Source organism: Oncorhynchus masou, chromosome 29 (assembly GCF_036934945.1).
Source record: "Oncorhynchus masou masou isolate Uvic2021 chromosome 29, UVic_Omas_1.1, whole genome shotgun sequence".
Classification (NCBI taxonomy): domain Eukaryota; kingdom Metazoa; phylum Chordata; class Actinopteri; order Salmoniformes; family Salmonidae; genus Oncorhynchus; species Oncorhynchus masou.
The window spans coordinates 69675884-69693315 of NC_088240.1; the positions used below are offsets into that span (position 1 = coordinate 69675884).

The 17432-nt window shown below is 41.4% G+C and overlaps 1 protein-coding gene across 1 annotated transcript in view; it reads right to left on the reverse strand.

Moving 5' to 3' along the window:
- LOC135520417 (sodium- and chloride-dependent transporter XTRP3A-like) overlaps positions 1 to 17432 on the reverse strand; it is a 26124-nt gene continuing 8692 nt past the window's right edge. Inside the window, exons 3-11 of the mRNA XM_064945971.1 lie at positions 16314 to 16405; positions 15798 to 16025; positions 8582 to 8692; positions 5776 to 6017; positions 4983 to 5145; positions 4176 to 4380; positions 3353 to 3512; positions 2476 to 2641; positions 1 to 2247 (exon numbers count right to left, since the gene is read on the reverse strand). Coding sequence (XP_064802043.1) covers positions 2080 to 2247; positions 2476 to 2641; positions 3353 to 3512; positions 4176 to 4380; positions 4983 to 5145; positions 5776 to 6017; positions 8582 to 8692; positions 15798 to 16025; positions 16314 to 16405 — 1535 coding nt within the window. The 3' untranslated portion in view covers positions 1 to 2079. The remainder of the gene's footprint in view (positions 2248 to 2475; positions 2642 to 3352; positions 3513 to 4175; positions 4381 to 4982; positions 5146 to 5775; positions 6018 to 8581; positions 8693 to 15797; positions 16026 to 16313; positions 16406 to 17432) is intronic.

Consider the following 17432-nt stretch of genomic DNA (forward strand, 5'->3'; position numbering starts at 1 on the left):
TTCATGTCTTCATGTCTTTAATAATTTCACCATAGAAAATACTATTTATAAAACATGAACACATCATTGTGGTACAGCAGTTAAAATAATAATTGTTCACACCAATACTTGGTTCACACTAACACCAACCTGTATTAAACATTGTACAAATATATTTACACAGTGTTTCCATCACTGTACAGTGGAACAACTTTGATTTTAGAAGTGGGGGGACATACATGTTTTTTTAATCCAGTCGGATAAACACTCCAAACAGCTACCTGACCGCTCGGAGGCTTCTGCATGGTCCTAAAGCACACCATTGCCTAATTTTTAAAATCCAATTCCAATGATAACATCAGCGGGAGACAAAAATGCAATTTCAGAATGTAGGGGGGACCTGTCCCCCCATCCCCAGTCAAAGTTGTGCCCCTGTTATTATAAATGGATGGTTTCAAATTGTTAACATGAAAAATGCTCACAGCATTACAACATGTTTGGCAATTGTTTCTGTGCAAATTCATACATTTTCCTGTAAAAAGAGTAGGTCTACATTGTATTTTTTGCTCGTGAATATGCACAGCACATTGGTACATAACCATTGGGCTGTATCCTAAGTCCAGTTGATGTGGATGTGGATTCTATGACAGCAGTGCAACACTACAATACTTTCTAATTAGAAGAGCACACAATCTTTCACACATTCACAGGAGGTGAAACGCTCTGGAATGTTGCAGAAAGAAATGCTTCCTATAGAGCTAACATGATTTCCTATTCTATATGACAGAGAATAGTGTCTGTTCTACAGAATATATATCTATCTGAACATTCTGTTACATTGCACCCCAATGAGTATGATCCTGGTAAGAAGTCACTGATGGTGAATTGACAGAAAAGCCCATAGGTATAGATATGGTCTTGGTCCTGTTCATAGAGATTTGTTCGTTATATGTGAAGTTATCAGTATGTTTGCAAACACTAAATCACATACAGCTATTGCTACAAGTTGTTCTTGGTCATTTGACACCAGTCAGACTGTATTCAGTCATAACCGAGTCAGACGAAGGTCTACCTTGCACATCCAGGCACTCAACATATCTCACAACTCTTTGAGTAATCTACAGAATATCTACAGTAAACCAATGGGATACAAAATACTTCACCATAATGACATTTAAGGGAAACAATATCTTAAACATTTTGTGGAGCTTTAAATAAAGAGGGTTGACACACTGTGTCTCAAAGAATCTGCTACTGAAAGCTAAACATTAAAGATCCAATGCAGCCATTTTTATCTCAATATCATAGAATTGATGGGTTACAATTAAGTACCTTACTGTGATTGTTTCCATTTAGAATGGTCAAAAAGGAACCAAAATAGCTTCTTAGCAAAGAGCTATTTCTCAAGCAAAAATGTTGCTAGGACTGTCTTGTAGAGGTCTGAGTGGGGAAGGGAAAATGGAAAACTAGCTGTTATATGTCGAGGTTTGGATCTCTTTCTTATTGGTCTATTAACTAATTTACCACGCTCCATCCCACCAAACAGCACTTACACTAAAAGGGGATTATAATAATGTTCCCAATTTCACTTTATTATTCCAACCTCATAGCCTGGAAATATGTACAAAACACAGGAAATCGTTTTTTTTTTTTTTACAGTACCGGGCCTTTAAACAATGGAATAAACCATTCACAAGACTTTTTGTTCGTTTTTCACTACTGAAATATTTTGGATGTAGTTCTAAGCCCTGCTCAGAACCACAGCTATAAAATACAAAAGTTCACTATTTATCACCCAGTAAGTGTTAGATGCCAAAGGATGACTAGGGCTAATGCTAGGTACAGATCTGGCGGTCTGTCCACCAGCTGCACAGTGGCAGAGCCAGCCTGCCCCGTGGGGAGAAAGAGGGCCTTTGGTTTGTGGTGTGGCATGAACCACTGCACCAGCAGAGTGAGGTACTGTTCTGTTAAGACAGCCATGATACGGACGGTAGGCTGTCGATCAGTCGATCCTATAACTAGAGGGTCCAGTCAGTCTCAGAGCCGTAATGTAGCAGCTCTGCCTTGTGTCACTCTGTCTGTCAACCAATACGTCGGTCTTTACGCTGACACAGTGCTGACAGTGCGCTCTCTCTTCCCACTGGCCAGGTTCCTCTTCTTACAGTAGGTGTAGAGGGCCGTCAAAGGGATACAGCAGACAGAGGAGGCTAGGAGGAGGCCGATGAAGGCTTGGGCGTAGGGAGGATACTCCGTCACCACAGACTTCCCCTGGAGGAGAGGGAAGACAACAGGACAGGCAGAGATCAACATTGTATTTGGGTGCAGCATATTCTGTTCCAGTGCTTTTCTTTCATTCATGTATGACTGGTACAATCAAGTCTCCCTTTGGGGATTAATAAAGTACAATCTTATCTTACCCGTTTTTTGGGCCGAGTGCTTGTTAGTGTAATGACAGGGTTATTGATAAGATATTGGAGACAAAAAGAGGGGCCTTACCAGCTCTTTGTTCCAGGCCTGGTATGTGGGCGTTCCTCCCTGGATGTAGTTGACGATGTAGAAAATGAACAGGGCAATGAGGAGGATGGGACTGACTCCTGCCAACATGATCTTCCAGTAGCAGTTAAGACGATGACCTAACATGTCTTCTACATCCTTCTCAAACCTGGAGAGGGAAAGGTTGCAGGAGCATTGACATGAGGACTCTGTCGATTAAGGCAGCCCCCCGCACCGCTCTGATTCAGAGGGGTTGGGTTGAATGCAGAAGACACATTTTGGTTGAATACATTCAGCTCTGCAACTGACTAGGTATCCCTATACTTTCATATATTTTGTATGGGCAAAAGACAACCATGGTATTTTAGTTTCAACATTCATTCAACATTCAAAGGAAATTGCTTCTATGCTTCTTAAGCCATTTTGCTTTTAATAAACAGTACAAGCCCAACTTAAAAAACTACAGTGCAGTTCAGTCAAAATCCTGAGAGAAGAGTGAAAGGAATGTGAGGTATTTGTGGATGATTATGCTAAGTGTTGTTTGGCATTACTGGACACAATACAGCTTTTATGAGGTACTTTAAAGACTTAACTCTACTGGCTGCTAACACAACTGCAGTAGGGCTACACATTCTCCAGTAGAAACTGTTTCAAATAATGTCAGCTTTTCTTGGAGAAAAGGTACTGTATGACAAGATGATGATGCTTAGAAAGCTTCTGAAATGAGTCATTCTTCATTATCAATATTGTACACACACACACACACACACACACACACACACACACACACACACACACACACACACACACACACACACACACACACACACACACACACACACACACACACACACACACACACACACACACACACACACACCTTTTGATGCCATATATGTAGCAGACGGTGATAACTTCAATGAGGACGATGAAGAGCAGAGAGAAGGTGGCTCCATAGTCGTTGAACATGGTGAACCAGTAGTTCCCAGAGCGGGTGGTGAAGCCCAGGCCAAGCAGCAGGCAGAATAGACACACCAGACCTACAGGATATGACAACACACCTGTTAGTCACGCACACAGTTAGGACAGCAGAGTCCCTGCCCATCTTCTGAAAACCTATCTCATCAAATAAGACACAAGAAAAACGGACTTACTATGATGGTGTTATGTAGTTGTCTCATCTAGCTATTTTAAGATGAATGCACTAACTGTAAGTCACTCTGGATAAGAGCATCTGCTAAATGAATAAAATGTAAAATTTAGGATGGGACAACACACCTGTTAGTCTCTCTCTCTCACACACACACACACACACACACACACACACACACACACACACACACACACACACACACACACACACACACACACACACACACACACACACACACACACACACACACACACACACACACTCTCACACTCACACACACACACACACACACACACACACACACACACACACACACACACACACACACACACACACACACACACACACACCTAACTCAAGCAGCAGGCAGAACAGACACACCAACCTAAGGACAAGACACGCCCGGGTCCACCCTAACCCTAGTTTCATGTTCACACCTTAGCTCAATTCTTATCCTCAACCACAACCATAAACCGAGCTTCACGACCACACCTTAGCTCAACCCTAACCCCCTCCTCTTCCCTTCCCCTCATCACCCCTTCTCTCTCACCATTGAGTGTTTTGGTGCTCATGTAGCGGCTGATGAACTTCAAGTCACTGAGGGGGGTGATGACGGCGATGACGTTGCCCAGCATACTGCCCATGCCCAGCAGCAGCAGCATGATGAAGTAGAGCACAGACCACAGCTGAGACACTGGCATGTTCTTAATGGCCTCACTGTACACTATGAAGGCCAGGCCTGTACCCTCAACAGCCTGGGAGGAGGGAGAGAGATGGAGAGAGAGAGTTTAGTGGATATTAAGTGGGATGGTTTATTAAAGACAAAATGGAAAATCCAGAAGAGCATTGAAAATGAAATATTACCATTAATTGTAACTGCAACAGCCCATGATATTTGCCACATCTCACTACTACCACCACAGAGTCAAATAAAGTTGTATAGGTGACATTGAACTATGATTAAATATGAAATATTTATAGAATGGTGAGTGAAGTTTTTATTACTTCACGGTAAAATCAATTTATTTTGTTGCTACATGATAACATATTGTCAGGAAACCAGAGGTATGTTGTTAGATTAAGGGCTCGATTCAATCCATATTGCGGAAATTCTGAGCTATAGCGCAAAAATGTTAAGGTAAGATCAGATTGAGTCGACATGTGCAGCATTTACCCTGAATGCTGTCTCCGTTAACACGGGAACATTGCATTTAAATTTCAATCTCGCTATATCAAAGAACTTCTGCGATTCAGATTGAATCAAGCCCTAAGAGAAGTAGCAAATGAAGTTGTCTTATCAGTATTTTGCACAAGTTTTTCTATTATTTCATTTGAGTTGTGTCTCATCATGACCTACCGTGTCTAGTTCAGCCTCTAGGTCACAGGTCTCCAGCCTACCTCCCAGACTGGCAAACTGTTCTGGGTGTGTCCTGTTCAGCTCAGTGATCCAGTGGTTGACATTCTCCAGACTGATGGTGTCCTCTGCTAGATCAAAGGTGTTCAGGAGCAGCAGTCGCACCCTGGGTGAAAAAGAGAAATGTCAGTGTCATGAAAGGACAAGTGGTGTAGCGCAGTTTCTCTGAAACTTTTATTTAGGTGGGGGAGGGGAGGGGGCCAGGTAACTTCCTGCAATTCTACAGATTTTGCCATGGGGCAGAGAGAAAAGTGTGCTGTTTTAAGCAAATTTCCTGCTATTCTATGCATTTTTCCATGAGGTTGAGAGAAGATTTAGCAGTTGTATAGCTAATTTCCTGTAATTCTCAATGTTTTGCCATGGCTTATGACATTTATACATTTTTGGTTTGGGACCCCCCAGCCCTTTCCATTCGCTGCATGCTACGCCACTGGAAAGGGCATTTATGATCTGAATCATACAGTATATCTAGCCCCTTATACAATTCCTCTCATTGCTGGTCTAGATTTCAATGCCTTCCCAAGTCCAAGCACCTGCCATTTCTTCCATTTGTATGTCTACAGAAAGTGCTACAGTCTACAGACGTTAAATGAATTGTATATGTTTGACCTAGAATTGTTTACGTTTGTAGTGGCTTAGTGCTGCTGACTGGTGTCACCTACTTCTCTGAGTTGAAAGTTCAATGCCAAAGTCAATGAGACAACTAACCAGACCGCGACCCCACCCAGGGCCTCACCTCTCCAGGCAGCTCTCGTAGTTGAAGGTGGCCTTAAAGCCATAGATGGAGAAGGTGACGATACTGGCGAAGATGGAGGTGCTACTGTTGACCATGGACACGACGATGGCCTGCTTCTCAAAGTTGTTGTTGTACTGGTTGTAGCTGGCAAAGGCGATGAGGGATCCAAATCCCAGGCCCAGAGAGAAGAAGATCTGAGTGGCCGCGTTGATCCATGTAGTGGGGTTAGCCAGCTGTTCCATCTAAGACAGCAAACACACACACACACACACACACACACACACACACACACACACACACACACACACACACACACACACACACACACACACACACACACACACACACACACACACACACACACACACACACACACACATTAGTAAAGCATGTTAGTAGCACACACATATACAGTGGCAAGAAACAGTATGTTAACCCTTTGGAATTACCTGGACTTCTGCATAAATTTGTCATAAAATTTGATCTGATCTTCATATAAGTCACAACAATAGACAAACACAGTCTGCTTAAACTAATAACACACAAACAATTACTGTATATGTTTTCATGTCTTTATTGAACACACTGTGTAAACATTCACAGAGCAGGTTGGGAAAAGTATGTGAACCCTTGGATTTAATAACTGGTTGACCCTCCTTTGGCAGTAATAACCTCAACCAAACGTTTTCTGTAGTTGCGGATCAGACCTGCACAACGGTCAGGAGGAATTTTTGACCATTCCTCTTTACAAAACTGTTTCAGTTCAGCAATATTCTTGGGATGTCTGGTGTGAACTGCTTTCGTGAGGTTATGCCACGGCATCTCAATTGGGTTGAGGTCAGGTCTCTGACTGGGTCACTCCAGAAGGCGCCTTTTCTTCTGTTGAAGCCATTCTGTTGTTGATTTACTTCTGTGTTTTGGGTCGTTGTCCTGTTGCATCACCCAACTTCTGTTGAACTTCTGCTTCAATTGGCGGACAGATAGCCTTATATTCTCCTGCAAAATGTGTTGATAAACTTGGGAATTGATTTTTCGGTCGATGATAGCTAGCTGTCCAGGTCCCGAGGCAGCAAAGCAGCTCCAAACCATGATGCTCCCTCCACCATACTTTACAGTTGGGATGAGGTTTTGATGTTGGTGTGCTGTGCCTTTTTCTCTCCACACATAGTGTTGTGTGTTCCTTCCAAACAACTCAACTGTAGTTTCATCGGTCCACAGAATATTTTGCCAGTAGCGGTGTGAAACATCCAGATGCTCTCTTGCGAACTTGAGAGTGGTTTCTTCCGTGGTTTCCTGCCATGAATACCATCTTGTTTAGTGTGTTACGTATCGTAGACTCGTTAAACCCCTTTCCAGCTTTATGCAAATCAACAATTCTTAATCTTGGGTTTTCTGAGATCTCTTTTGTTCGAGGCATGGTTCATTCAGGCAAATATGTTTGATGTTCTCTGTGCCCATATGAATAACCCCTATAATGTAACTGGAATGATGAGATAGTGTCACGACTTCTGCCGAAGTCGTTGCCTCTCCTTGTTCGGGCGGTGCTCGGTGTTCGACGTCACCGGTCTTCTAGCCATCATTGAACCTTTTTTCATTTTCCATTGGTTTTGTCTTGTCTTCCCACACACCTGTTTTCAATCCCATTCATTACCTGTTGTGTATATAACCCTCTCTTTCCCCTCATGTCTTTGTCAGAGATTGTTTTATTGTCAGTGTAGTGTGTTTGTTGTATAGGTGTGCGTCGGGTCTTTGTACCCATGTTTTGTTTGTTATGTACTTTTAGTGTTATGGAGCATACTCCGTGGACTTTATTAAAAGACTCCATTTTACACTCCATTTGACTCTCCTGCGCCTGACTTCCCTGCCACCTATTACACCTATGCATGTTCTTCTTTTATGTTTAGGTTTTATTATTTCACTGCCATACTGTGTTCGATCTTGTCTAACCATCTTGTCTCAAGAGGACAACAATGGAAATAAGTCCCAGACTTTATGGTGTGTTATCCTCTTTATTTTATTCATGTGCATGTATGGCTTTTAGGTTTAATGTGTGCTTGTTTTTTTAAATGGTCGAATTAATAAACTAAACTAGATGCTTCTTGTGAATAGCAAACTCAAATGTTGTGAGTGTTTTTTTATAGGGCAGGGCAGCTCTAACCAACATCTCCAATCTCGTCTCAAGGATTGTATTCAAGGTTAGCTGACTCCTGACTCCAATTAGCTTTTGGAGAAGTCATTAGCCTAGGGGTTCACATACTTTTCCCAACCTACACGGTGAATGTCTAAATTATGTGTTCAATATAGACAAGAAAAATACAATACTTTGTGTGTTGTTAGTTTAAGCACACTGTATTTGTCTGTTGTTGTGACTTAGATGAAGATCAGATCTAATTGTATGACCAATTTATACATAAATCCAGATAATTCCAAAGGGTTTACGTACTTTTTCTTGCCACTGTATGTAAAGCAGGATTAAACATAACAGAACAATGTACATGAGCTACCATACCTTGGCTGTGAAAATGTAGATCTATTGTATTGTATCTCATCTATGCTGCTCTGTCTTTGCTCATCAATAAATTTACATGTACATATTCTTATTCCATCCATTTACTTAGATTTGTGTGTATTAGGTAGTTGTTGTAGAATTGTTAAATTACTTGTTAGATATTGCTGCACTGTCGGAACTAGAAGCACAAGCATTTCACTACACTTGCAATAACATCTGCTAACCATGTGTTTGTGAACAATCAAATTGTATTGTATTTGATCAATAATGTTCTTTCATTCATCTAATCATTCGTACCTTGGGCGTGAACATGTACTTCACACCGTTGATGGCTCCGTGAAGGGTGACCCCACGGATGAGGTAGATGATGAGGACCAGGTAGGGGAATGTGGCTGTGAAGTACACCACCTATGGAGGGGAGAAAGAGCAGGGGGATTCAGGGTCAAAGTTCAACTATGCTGCACTGATTGCCTGTTTTCTAACACAGATTTGGCCCACTTGTCCTACGGTTTTATAACATTGCTCGCTGAATTTACTGTGAAGTTGTAGGTGGAAGTGAACTTGTTTGTGTATGTCTTTCCATCAATTGATAACGATGTTATTACTTTTCTATTATTTACCTCTGTATTGTTGGGAAGGGCCGTATGAGACCATTTCACTGTTAATCTACACATGTTGCTTACGAAGCACGTGATGATTAAAATGTGATTTGATTTATTTTGATGAACCTCTTTTAGGTAATTTTAGATGAGAGATCATATAAAAATCAAAAGCCCCTTGCCAGAACGAATCAGAAGGATTCAGAACGAATCAGTTTTAAAGGGACCTCCTGTGTGCATGCGCTTGCACGTTATAATAAACATCATAGGCAGCTCGTGAGTTTCAAGTTTGGGGAAGCTTACAATTTATCACAATTTCTACCTATCTGCGTGCCAGCTTTCTTCATGGAACAGTTTCATTTAAATCTCCTTCCAGACTCACATTAAGCATCTCCAATCCAAAAATAAATCGAGAATCGGCTTCCTATTAGGCAAAAAAGCATCATTCACTCATGCTGCCAAACATACCCTTGTAAAACTGACTATCCTACCGATCCTTGACTTTGGTGATGTCATTTACAAAATAGCCTCCCACACTCTACTCAGCAAATTGGATGCAGTCTATCACAGTGCCATCCATTTTGTCACCAAAGTCCCATATACTACCCACCACTGCAACCTGTATGCTCTCATTGGCTGGCCCTCACTTCATATTTGTGGCCAAATCCCCTGGCTCCAGGTCATCTATAAGTCTTTGCTAGGTAAAGCCCTACCTTATCTCAGCTCACTGGTCACCATAACAGCACCCACCCGTAGCACGTGCTCCAGTAGGAATATTTCACTGGTCACCTCCAAAGCATATTCCTACTTTGGCCGCCTTTCCTTCCAGTTCTCGCTGCCAATGACTGGAACGAATTGCAAAAATCACTGAATCTGGAGACTCATATCTCCCTCACTAACTTTAAGCGTCAGCTGTCAGATCAGCTCACATATCATTGCACCTGTACATAGCCCATCTGTAAATAGCCCATCCAACTACCTCATCCCTATATTGTTATTTATTTAATTTTTGCTCCCTTGCACCCCAGTATCTCTACTTGCACATTCATCTTCTGCACATCTTTTCCTCCAGTGTTTAATTATTAAATTGTAATTAATGTAAGAGTGTGAACTGGTGGCAGAGAAGTCAGACGCAGGAGAGAAATAACTGTGTTTCCAATGGCGCAGTTTATTTACAAAAAAATAATAAAAATCAATGGGTAACATAACCCGACGCACACCAGTACAGACATACACATACACTACACAATAAACAATCACCGAAAAGGAAATGAGGGAGAACAGAGTGTTAAATACACAACATGTAATTGATGGGATTGGAACCAGGTGTGATGGAAGACAAGACAAAACCAATGGAAAATGAAAAATGGATCAGCGATGGCTAGAAGGTCGGTGACGTCGACCGCCGAACACCACACGAACAAGGAGAGGGGCCAACTTCGGCGGAAGTCATGACAATTACTTCGCCACTATGGCCTATTCATTGCCTTACCCCCCTAATCTTACGTCATTTGCACACACTGGGGCGGCAGGGTAGCCTAGTGTTTAGAGCAGTTCAAACCCCCGAGCTGACAAGGTACAAATCTGTCGTTCTGCCCCTGAACAGGCAGTTAACCCACTGTTCCTAGGCCGTCATTGAAAATAAGAATTTGTTCTTAACTGACTTGCCTAGTTAAATAAAGGTAAAATAAAAAACACTGTATATAGAGTTTTTCTATTGTGTTATTGACTGTACGTTTGTCTATTGCATGTTTAACTCTGTCGTTGTTTTTGCAGCACTTCTTTGCTTTATCTTGGCCTGTCACACCCTGACCATAGTTTGCTTTGTATGTTTCTATGTTTTGTTTGGTCAGGGTGTGATATGAGTGGGCATTCTATGGTTCATGTCTAGTTTGTCTAGTTCTATGTTTGGCCTGATATGGTTCTCAATCAGAGGCAGGTGTGAGTCAGTGTCTCTGATTGGGAACCATTTTTAGGTAGCCTGTTTGGTGTTGGGTTTTGTGGGTGATTGTTCCTGTTCCTGTTCCTACCAGTTTAAGCTGTTTCGGTTTTCACGTTACGTTTCTTGTTTTGTAGTGTTTGTGTTTATTTGTTTGATTAAACATGAATCTAAATAGCCACGCCGCATTTTGGTCCGACTCTCCTTCACATGAAGAAAGCCGTTACATGGCCAGGTCGCAGTTGTAAATGAGAACTTGTTATCAACTTGACTACCTGGTTAAATAAAGGTGAGATAAATAATTATAAAAAAATAATAACGTTTTTGTTTCTCAAAATTACTCTCACATGGTTAATCAGAAAAATCTGAATTAAAATGATAAACATCTCAACTAATGCAAGAGCACCAGCCTTGGACACATGGACACATTCATACACTGTGACCCATTGGCGGCTAAAGAAATTAGCACATGGAACTCAGAGATAGCCTATAGGCCAATGCAGCAGTAGGCCTATAACTTTCATCGTCAACTTAGTAAAATAGGCTTAACACAAATTAAAACAGTAGAAAATATCCTGATATAAATTCTATTTTTTTCAATCGGATTAATCTCTCTGCCTGTCTGCCTCCCTTTCTATCTGTCGTGATTTGAGCTATCGCTGGTGAAGTGAGACATTGTATCAACTCAGCAGGTTGGCGTGCTCAGATGTGTGCGCTCCCTCCATGTTATGACAGAGAAACCATACACATGCTCATTTCTCACATTGAGCACTCCAAACAAAATACATAGAAAAAATTAGCAAATCTCCTAAATAAACCAAAACTTGTTTCTCACAAGTATAGCAGGTTGTGAACTCTGCAAACAACGTTTCCACTCCAAGAATGAGAACAGTAAATTACTGTAATACATGAATTAACAGAAATGTCTAACTGTTGGGGTTCGTTTCCTTGTTACTTGTCAATCATTGGCTCATTGGTGAAATTAGCATTATGACAATATCTTTACTTAAATCATTCAAAAATCTTTATTAATGTAATTGCAGACAGAAGTTGACACCAGGAACATAGCACGCATGTTCCTGAGTAGGTTCTGCAAAATATAAAAGGTCCCAAGTTATTTTATTAAACCTAAAGTCCAGCCCTAGTGATGTCACTGCCTACGTCATAATCTTCTACTCCTGAGACCAAAACTATGCCTACTCATCACTAAAACACTTGTTTTATATAGCTATCTAAAAGCTTAGCAGTACATGTCCAAGTTGATTTATAGTGGAATGTCTAACTAATCTCTTATCTCTTACACTCCCCTGCAGAGTTCTGTCTTCACAGTCACACATTTCTCAGACAGTTTCTTCATAAGAGGCAGAGAGCCTAGAAAAGTACTGTGGAACAATATTGAACCTCATAATGTATATATATTGTTAATCTGTAGTCTAGGACCCTATAAATGTAAGGAGGGAGGGGTCTTATAACCCCTCCCCTTCTATTAATACAACATAAGCATAATCAATTATTATAATACATCAAACATTTGGTACAGCCCTTATCATGACCCCTAGGTGAACCCCTTTCATAACCAAATGACAGGGGATTAACGGCACCTTGACAAGGCTTACATGTTACATACTGTATGTAATGGGGAATTGACCAAAAATAAACAAAGGGAAAACAATTCACACAATAAACCAATGAATGTGCAAGAATTGTTGGAAGACATTGGAGCACATTATTGAGAGCTGAGTGCATGCATTCTGGAGAGAGACGCAGACATATTTTTGCCACACGCGTTCCCTTATTCTTGTCTCAACATTTTCAATTATACTCAAGACACATTATCTTCACACATTTTAGATGCTTTTCACAGAAATATGCAACTCAATAATCAGCTAGGCCCACAGTGGCCTGCAAAAGTATTCACCCCCCTTGGGGTCTGGGCTTTGACTAGGCCATTCCAAGACATTTAAATGTTTCCCCTTAAACCACTTGAGTGTTGCTTTAGCAGCATAATTAGGGTCATTGTCCTGCTGGAATGTGAACCTCTGTCCCAGTCTCAAATCTTTGGAAGACTGAAACAGGTTTCTCTCAAGAATTTCCCTGTATTTAGCGTCATCCATCAGTCCTTCAACTTTGACCAGTTTCCCAGTCCCTGCCGACGAAAAACATCCCCATAGCATGATGCTGCCACCACAATGCTTCACTGTGGGGATGGTGTTCTCGGGGTGATGAGAGGTGTTGGGTTTGCGCCAGACATAGCATTTTCCTTGATGGCCAAAAAGCTCAATTTTAGTCTCATCTGACCAGAGTACCTTCTTCCATATGTTTGGGGAGTCTCCACATGCCTTTTGGTGAACACCGAACGTGTTTGCTTATTTTTTTCTTTAAGCAATGGCTTTTTCTGGCCACTCTTCCGTAAAACCCAGCTCTGTGGAGTGTACGGCTTAAAGTGATCCTATGGACAGATACTCCAATCTCCGCTGTGGAGCATTGCAGCTCCTTCAGGGCTATCTTTGGTCTCGTGGTTGCCTCTCTGATTAATGCCCTCCTTGCCTGGTCCGTGTGTTTTGGTGGGCGGCCCTCTCTTGGCAGGTTTGTTGCCAAGAGAGGGCCTCCCACCAAAACACATGGACCAGGCAATTTTTTAATAATGGATTTAACGGTGCTCTGAGAGATGTTCAAAGTTTCTGATATGTTTGTATAACCCAACCATGATCTGTACTTCTCCACAACTTTGTCCCTGACCTGTTTGGAGAGCACCTTGGTCTTCATGGTGCTGCTTGCTTGGTGGTGCCCCTTGCTTAGTGGTGTTTCAGACTCTGGGGCCTTTCAGAACAGGTGTATACATACTGAGATCATGTGACAAATCATGTAACACTTAGATTGCACACAGGTGGACTTTCTTTAACTAATTATGTGACTTCTGAAGGTAATTGGTTGCGCCAGATCTTATTTAGGGGCTTCATAGCAAAGGGGGTGAATACATATGCATGCACCACTTTTCCATATTATATTTTTTAGAATTTTTTAAAACAAGTACGTTTTTTTATTTCACTACACAATTTGGACTATCTTGTGTATGTACATTACATGAAATCCAAATAAAATCAATTTAAATTACAGGTTGTAATTATACAAAATAGGAAAAACACCTTTTCAAAAATGCTTTTGCAAGGCACTGTATTGCCATGCGCGCTGCCAAAATTGCTTGTTTCCCAAATAGGCATAGGCCTACGCACTTGTGATTGGAAACAATCCACAGACATATTTTTTTTAAATGAAGAACTTAATGATCCTCTGTGGCTAAGTCAATTTCTCTGGTAAAGTATTTTGAATGATTGTATTTAGACAGGAATATTTATGTAATTTTGGCAAAACATCAATTTACTTTAGGGGAAGCCAGCATCTGAACAGTGCACTGTGCACCCACCAACTCCTTTCTAATTCGCAAGTGGCTGAAATCAGAGATTTGTATATAATGACGAGATTCTCATTTCTCCACACTAACTATGCGAGTCGTTCAGCCAAAGGAATGTAGGTTACAAGCTTAGGTCTGCATATTATGACTATAGAAACGCATTGGGCTTATTCAGGACAGATTTTGTCAAGAATGAGCACCCTGGATAAGAGTGTCTGCTAAATTACAAAAATGTAAAAATGGAATGTAAAAATGTAGCAGATGTATCTGATGCTGTCTGGCCAGAAAAAGTAAGGCATGCCATACTCCTTTTGTCCAGAGAGCATCAGATACATGGTCTACACATAAGGAGACAGAGGGGTGCTGTTTCGCTCGCTCGGATGCTTTATCTGAGATTGATGCGTCTTTGTGTCTGTGCGCATCTCGGTCAAATAAATCTTTCATATTTAAATTTTTAATTTGGACGGGCAAGGAGGTACGGCAGGGCGTGCTAGACCCCTGGGGCCTGCCCATAACACAAGTTCTGCCATGAATGCAAGGTGAACAGCAGACCAGAAAACAGTTCTCTGTCTGTGTTGACACGGTATCCTTTACTTTCACCCTGGCTTGTCTCCTCAGAGACTCCCACTCTACATAGTTATGTAATAAAGTAGGCTAAGGTTTTCTCTCACTCTCCCAGCTGATGTTTTCCTCAGTTCAGTAAAGATCCATTGGATCTGCTTCCCCTTTCCCTGCTCCATAATTCTGAGTTGGCAAACTGCAGCCACAAACTTTGACTGTTTTATTCGCCATGCCTTGATGGACAACTATCTGACCATTTGGAATATTGAACTGTTTGTACCATGTCTCGCCATTACAAATAACTTTCTTGACCCTTTCCTTTGCTATCGAGGTCACCTCTCAGCTGACTGTTTTCCTCTGCTCAGTGAAAATACAGGTAACTGTCAAAATAAAGGAAACACTTGACTAAATGAGGGATACAAAGTATACTGAAAGCAGCTGAGTTAATTAAGCAATTTACTTCCCATCATGCTTAGGGTCATGTATAAAAATGCTGGGCAGGCCATTATTTTGGATACCATGGCTATGCCCACATAGGATGGCAATGCCCCCATTCACAGGGCATGAGGTGGCACTGAATAGTCTGATGAGCATGAAAACGATGTAAACCATATACCATGGCCATCTTATTCACCAGATCTCAACCCAATTTAACACTTATGGGAGATTCTGGAGCGGTGCCTGCAAGAGCGTTTTCACCACCAGCAACAAAACACCAAATAATGGAATTTCTCATGGAAGAATGGTGTTGCATCCCTCCGATAGAGTTCCAGACACTTATAGAATCTATGTCAATGTGCATTGACGCTGTTCTGGCTCGTGGTGACCCAATAACCTATTAAGACACTTTATGTTGGTGTTTCCTTTATTTTGGCAGTTGCCTGTATGACACAGGAGACGATAGTGACCTATGTCCACTAGATCTTCAGCTAGCATGACATAAGGGTACCATAACTGTCTTGAATCTGTCCATCATTACCGAGCTGATCTCTGACCTCTCACCTTCCCGGTGGACTTGACCCCCTTGACGATAAACAGGTAGACAATCATCCAGGCCAGCAGGAGGCAGAGTGCCTGTCCCATGTGAATCCCTCCGTTCTCCTCAATGGACCCGGAGATGTCCAGGGTCTCTCTGTAGAAGAAGTACTGGGTGGGCGTGGCCCGCACACACTCCTCCACATGGCCGGTCAGGTTGCTGTTAACCGGGCACTCTGCCCATGGCAGGACCGACTGGGGCAGAGTGGGAGGAAACAGCACAGGTCAGGTCAGGCACAGGACATTATAGATAGCACTAGAGCAATGAACCATATCTTCTAAGATTCCAAACAAAACAGTCTGCACAGGACCAATAGTGTGTCCTCAAAGCGCCTGTTGATACATCTGGTAATAAGATTGTAACAAGTTATTGAAGATCGTCTACATTTTATGATCGCATCATACATCTGAATGAAGGTCAAATACTACGAATTGCTCTATTGAAAATAAAGATAATTTTGCCATTGTGAGACTGGAACTAACCTGGAATGAATGAAAGAGGTACCAGAAACTCCATGCATTGATGACGTTGTAATAGAGACATAGGTACATGGAGGTCACAACACTGGCCAGACCTGGAACCAGCAGAGAGGAACAGATACATTTAAACTATAAGCAGATATTATCTAATTTGCATCTTTGATAAGGATACTTTTATTAGGTTGTTGAAATACATTTGCAGTGTTGGGAAGAAGTAAACGACATGTTTTTCAACTATTCATTTAATTACATTTTACAGTAGCTTACACTTTAGGGTTCTTCGGATGTCCCCATAGCAGAACTCTTTTTGGTTGCAGCTTGAACCCTTTTTAGTTCCAAGTAGAACCCATTTGGGTTCCATGTAGAACCCTCTAGTTAATTACTTTGTTGCCATGTAGAGGTGTAGTTAACTACACAAATTACATACTACATTTTTTGCAAAAAGAATAGACAATATGTAGGCAATACTTTCCTTTCTTTTTCAGTTAGACCTGCCTAATTCTCACTTGAAGCATAGTTTTTGTGTTTAATAAGCTAAATTACACATTTTGTTAACATATGACCCCAAAGTGATCTGTTTCTTGCAATTTGAAGTCAATGACATTTTAGATTTACGTATGATAATTTGTATGTAGTTACTTTTTCAAAGTAACTTTAGTTAAGTAAACTACTATATATACTATATATATTTTCTTCCAGTGTGAAGAAATTGGTAGCTTAAACTATAAACTATATTTTTAGAGTAGCTTCCCGATACTGTACATTTTACATAAAAGTACTGGCCTAAATGTAACAAAACCATTTTTTAAAACGTGTGTAATGTGATAAATTAAAGGCAAATGTATGTACTTTATTCAATGGCAGTGTGCACCCATACATGTGTAGCACTCTATGTGCAGTGTCTACTGTCCCCAAAAATATTATAAAAAGTCATAAAGAAAAAAATGAAAAGGCAAAAAGGACTGTGGACCGTCGCAGGAGGTCCCGGACTGTGGACCGTCGCAGGAGGTTCCGGACTGTGGACCGTCGCAGGATGTTCTGGACTGTAGACCGTCGCTGGAGGTTCCGGACTGTGGACCGTAGTAGGAGGTTCCGGACTGTGGACCGTCGCAGGAAGCTCTG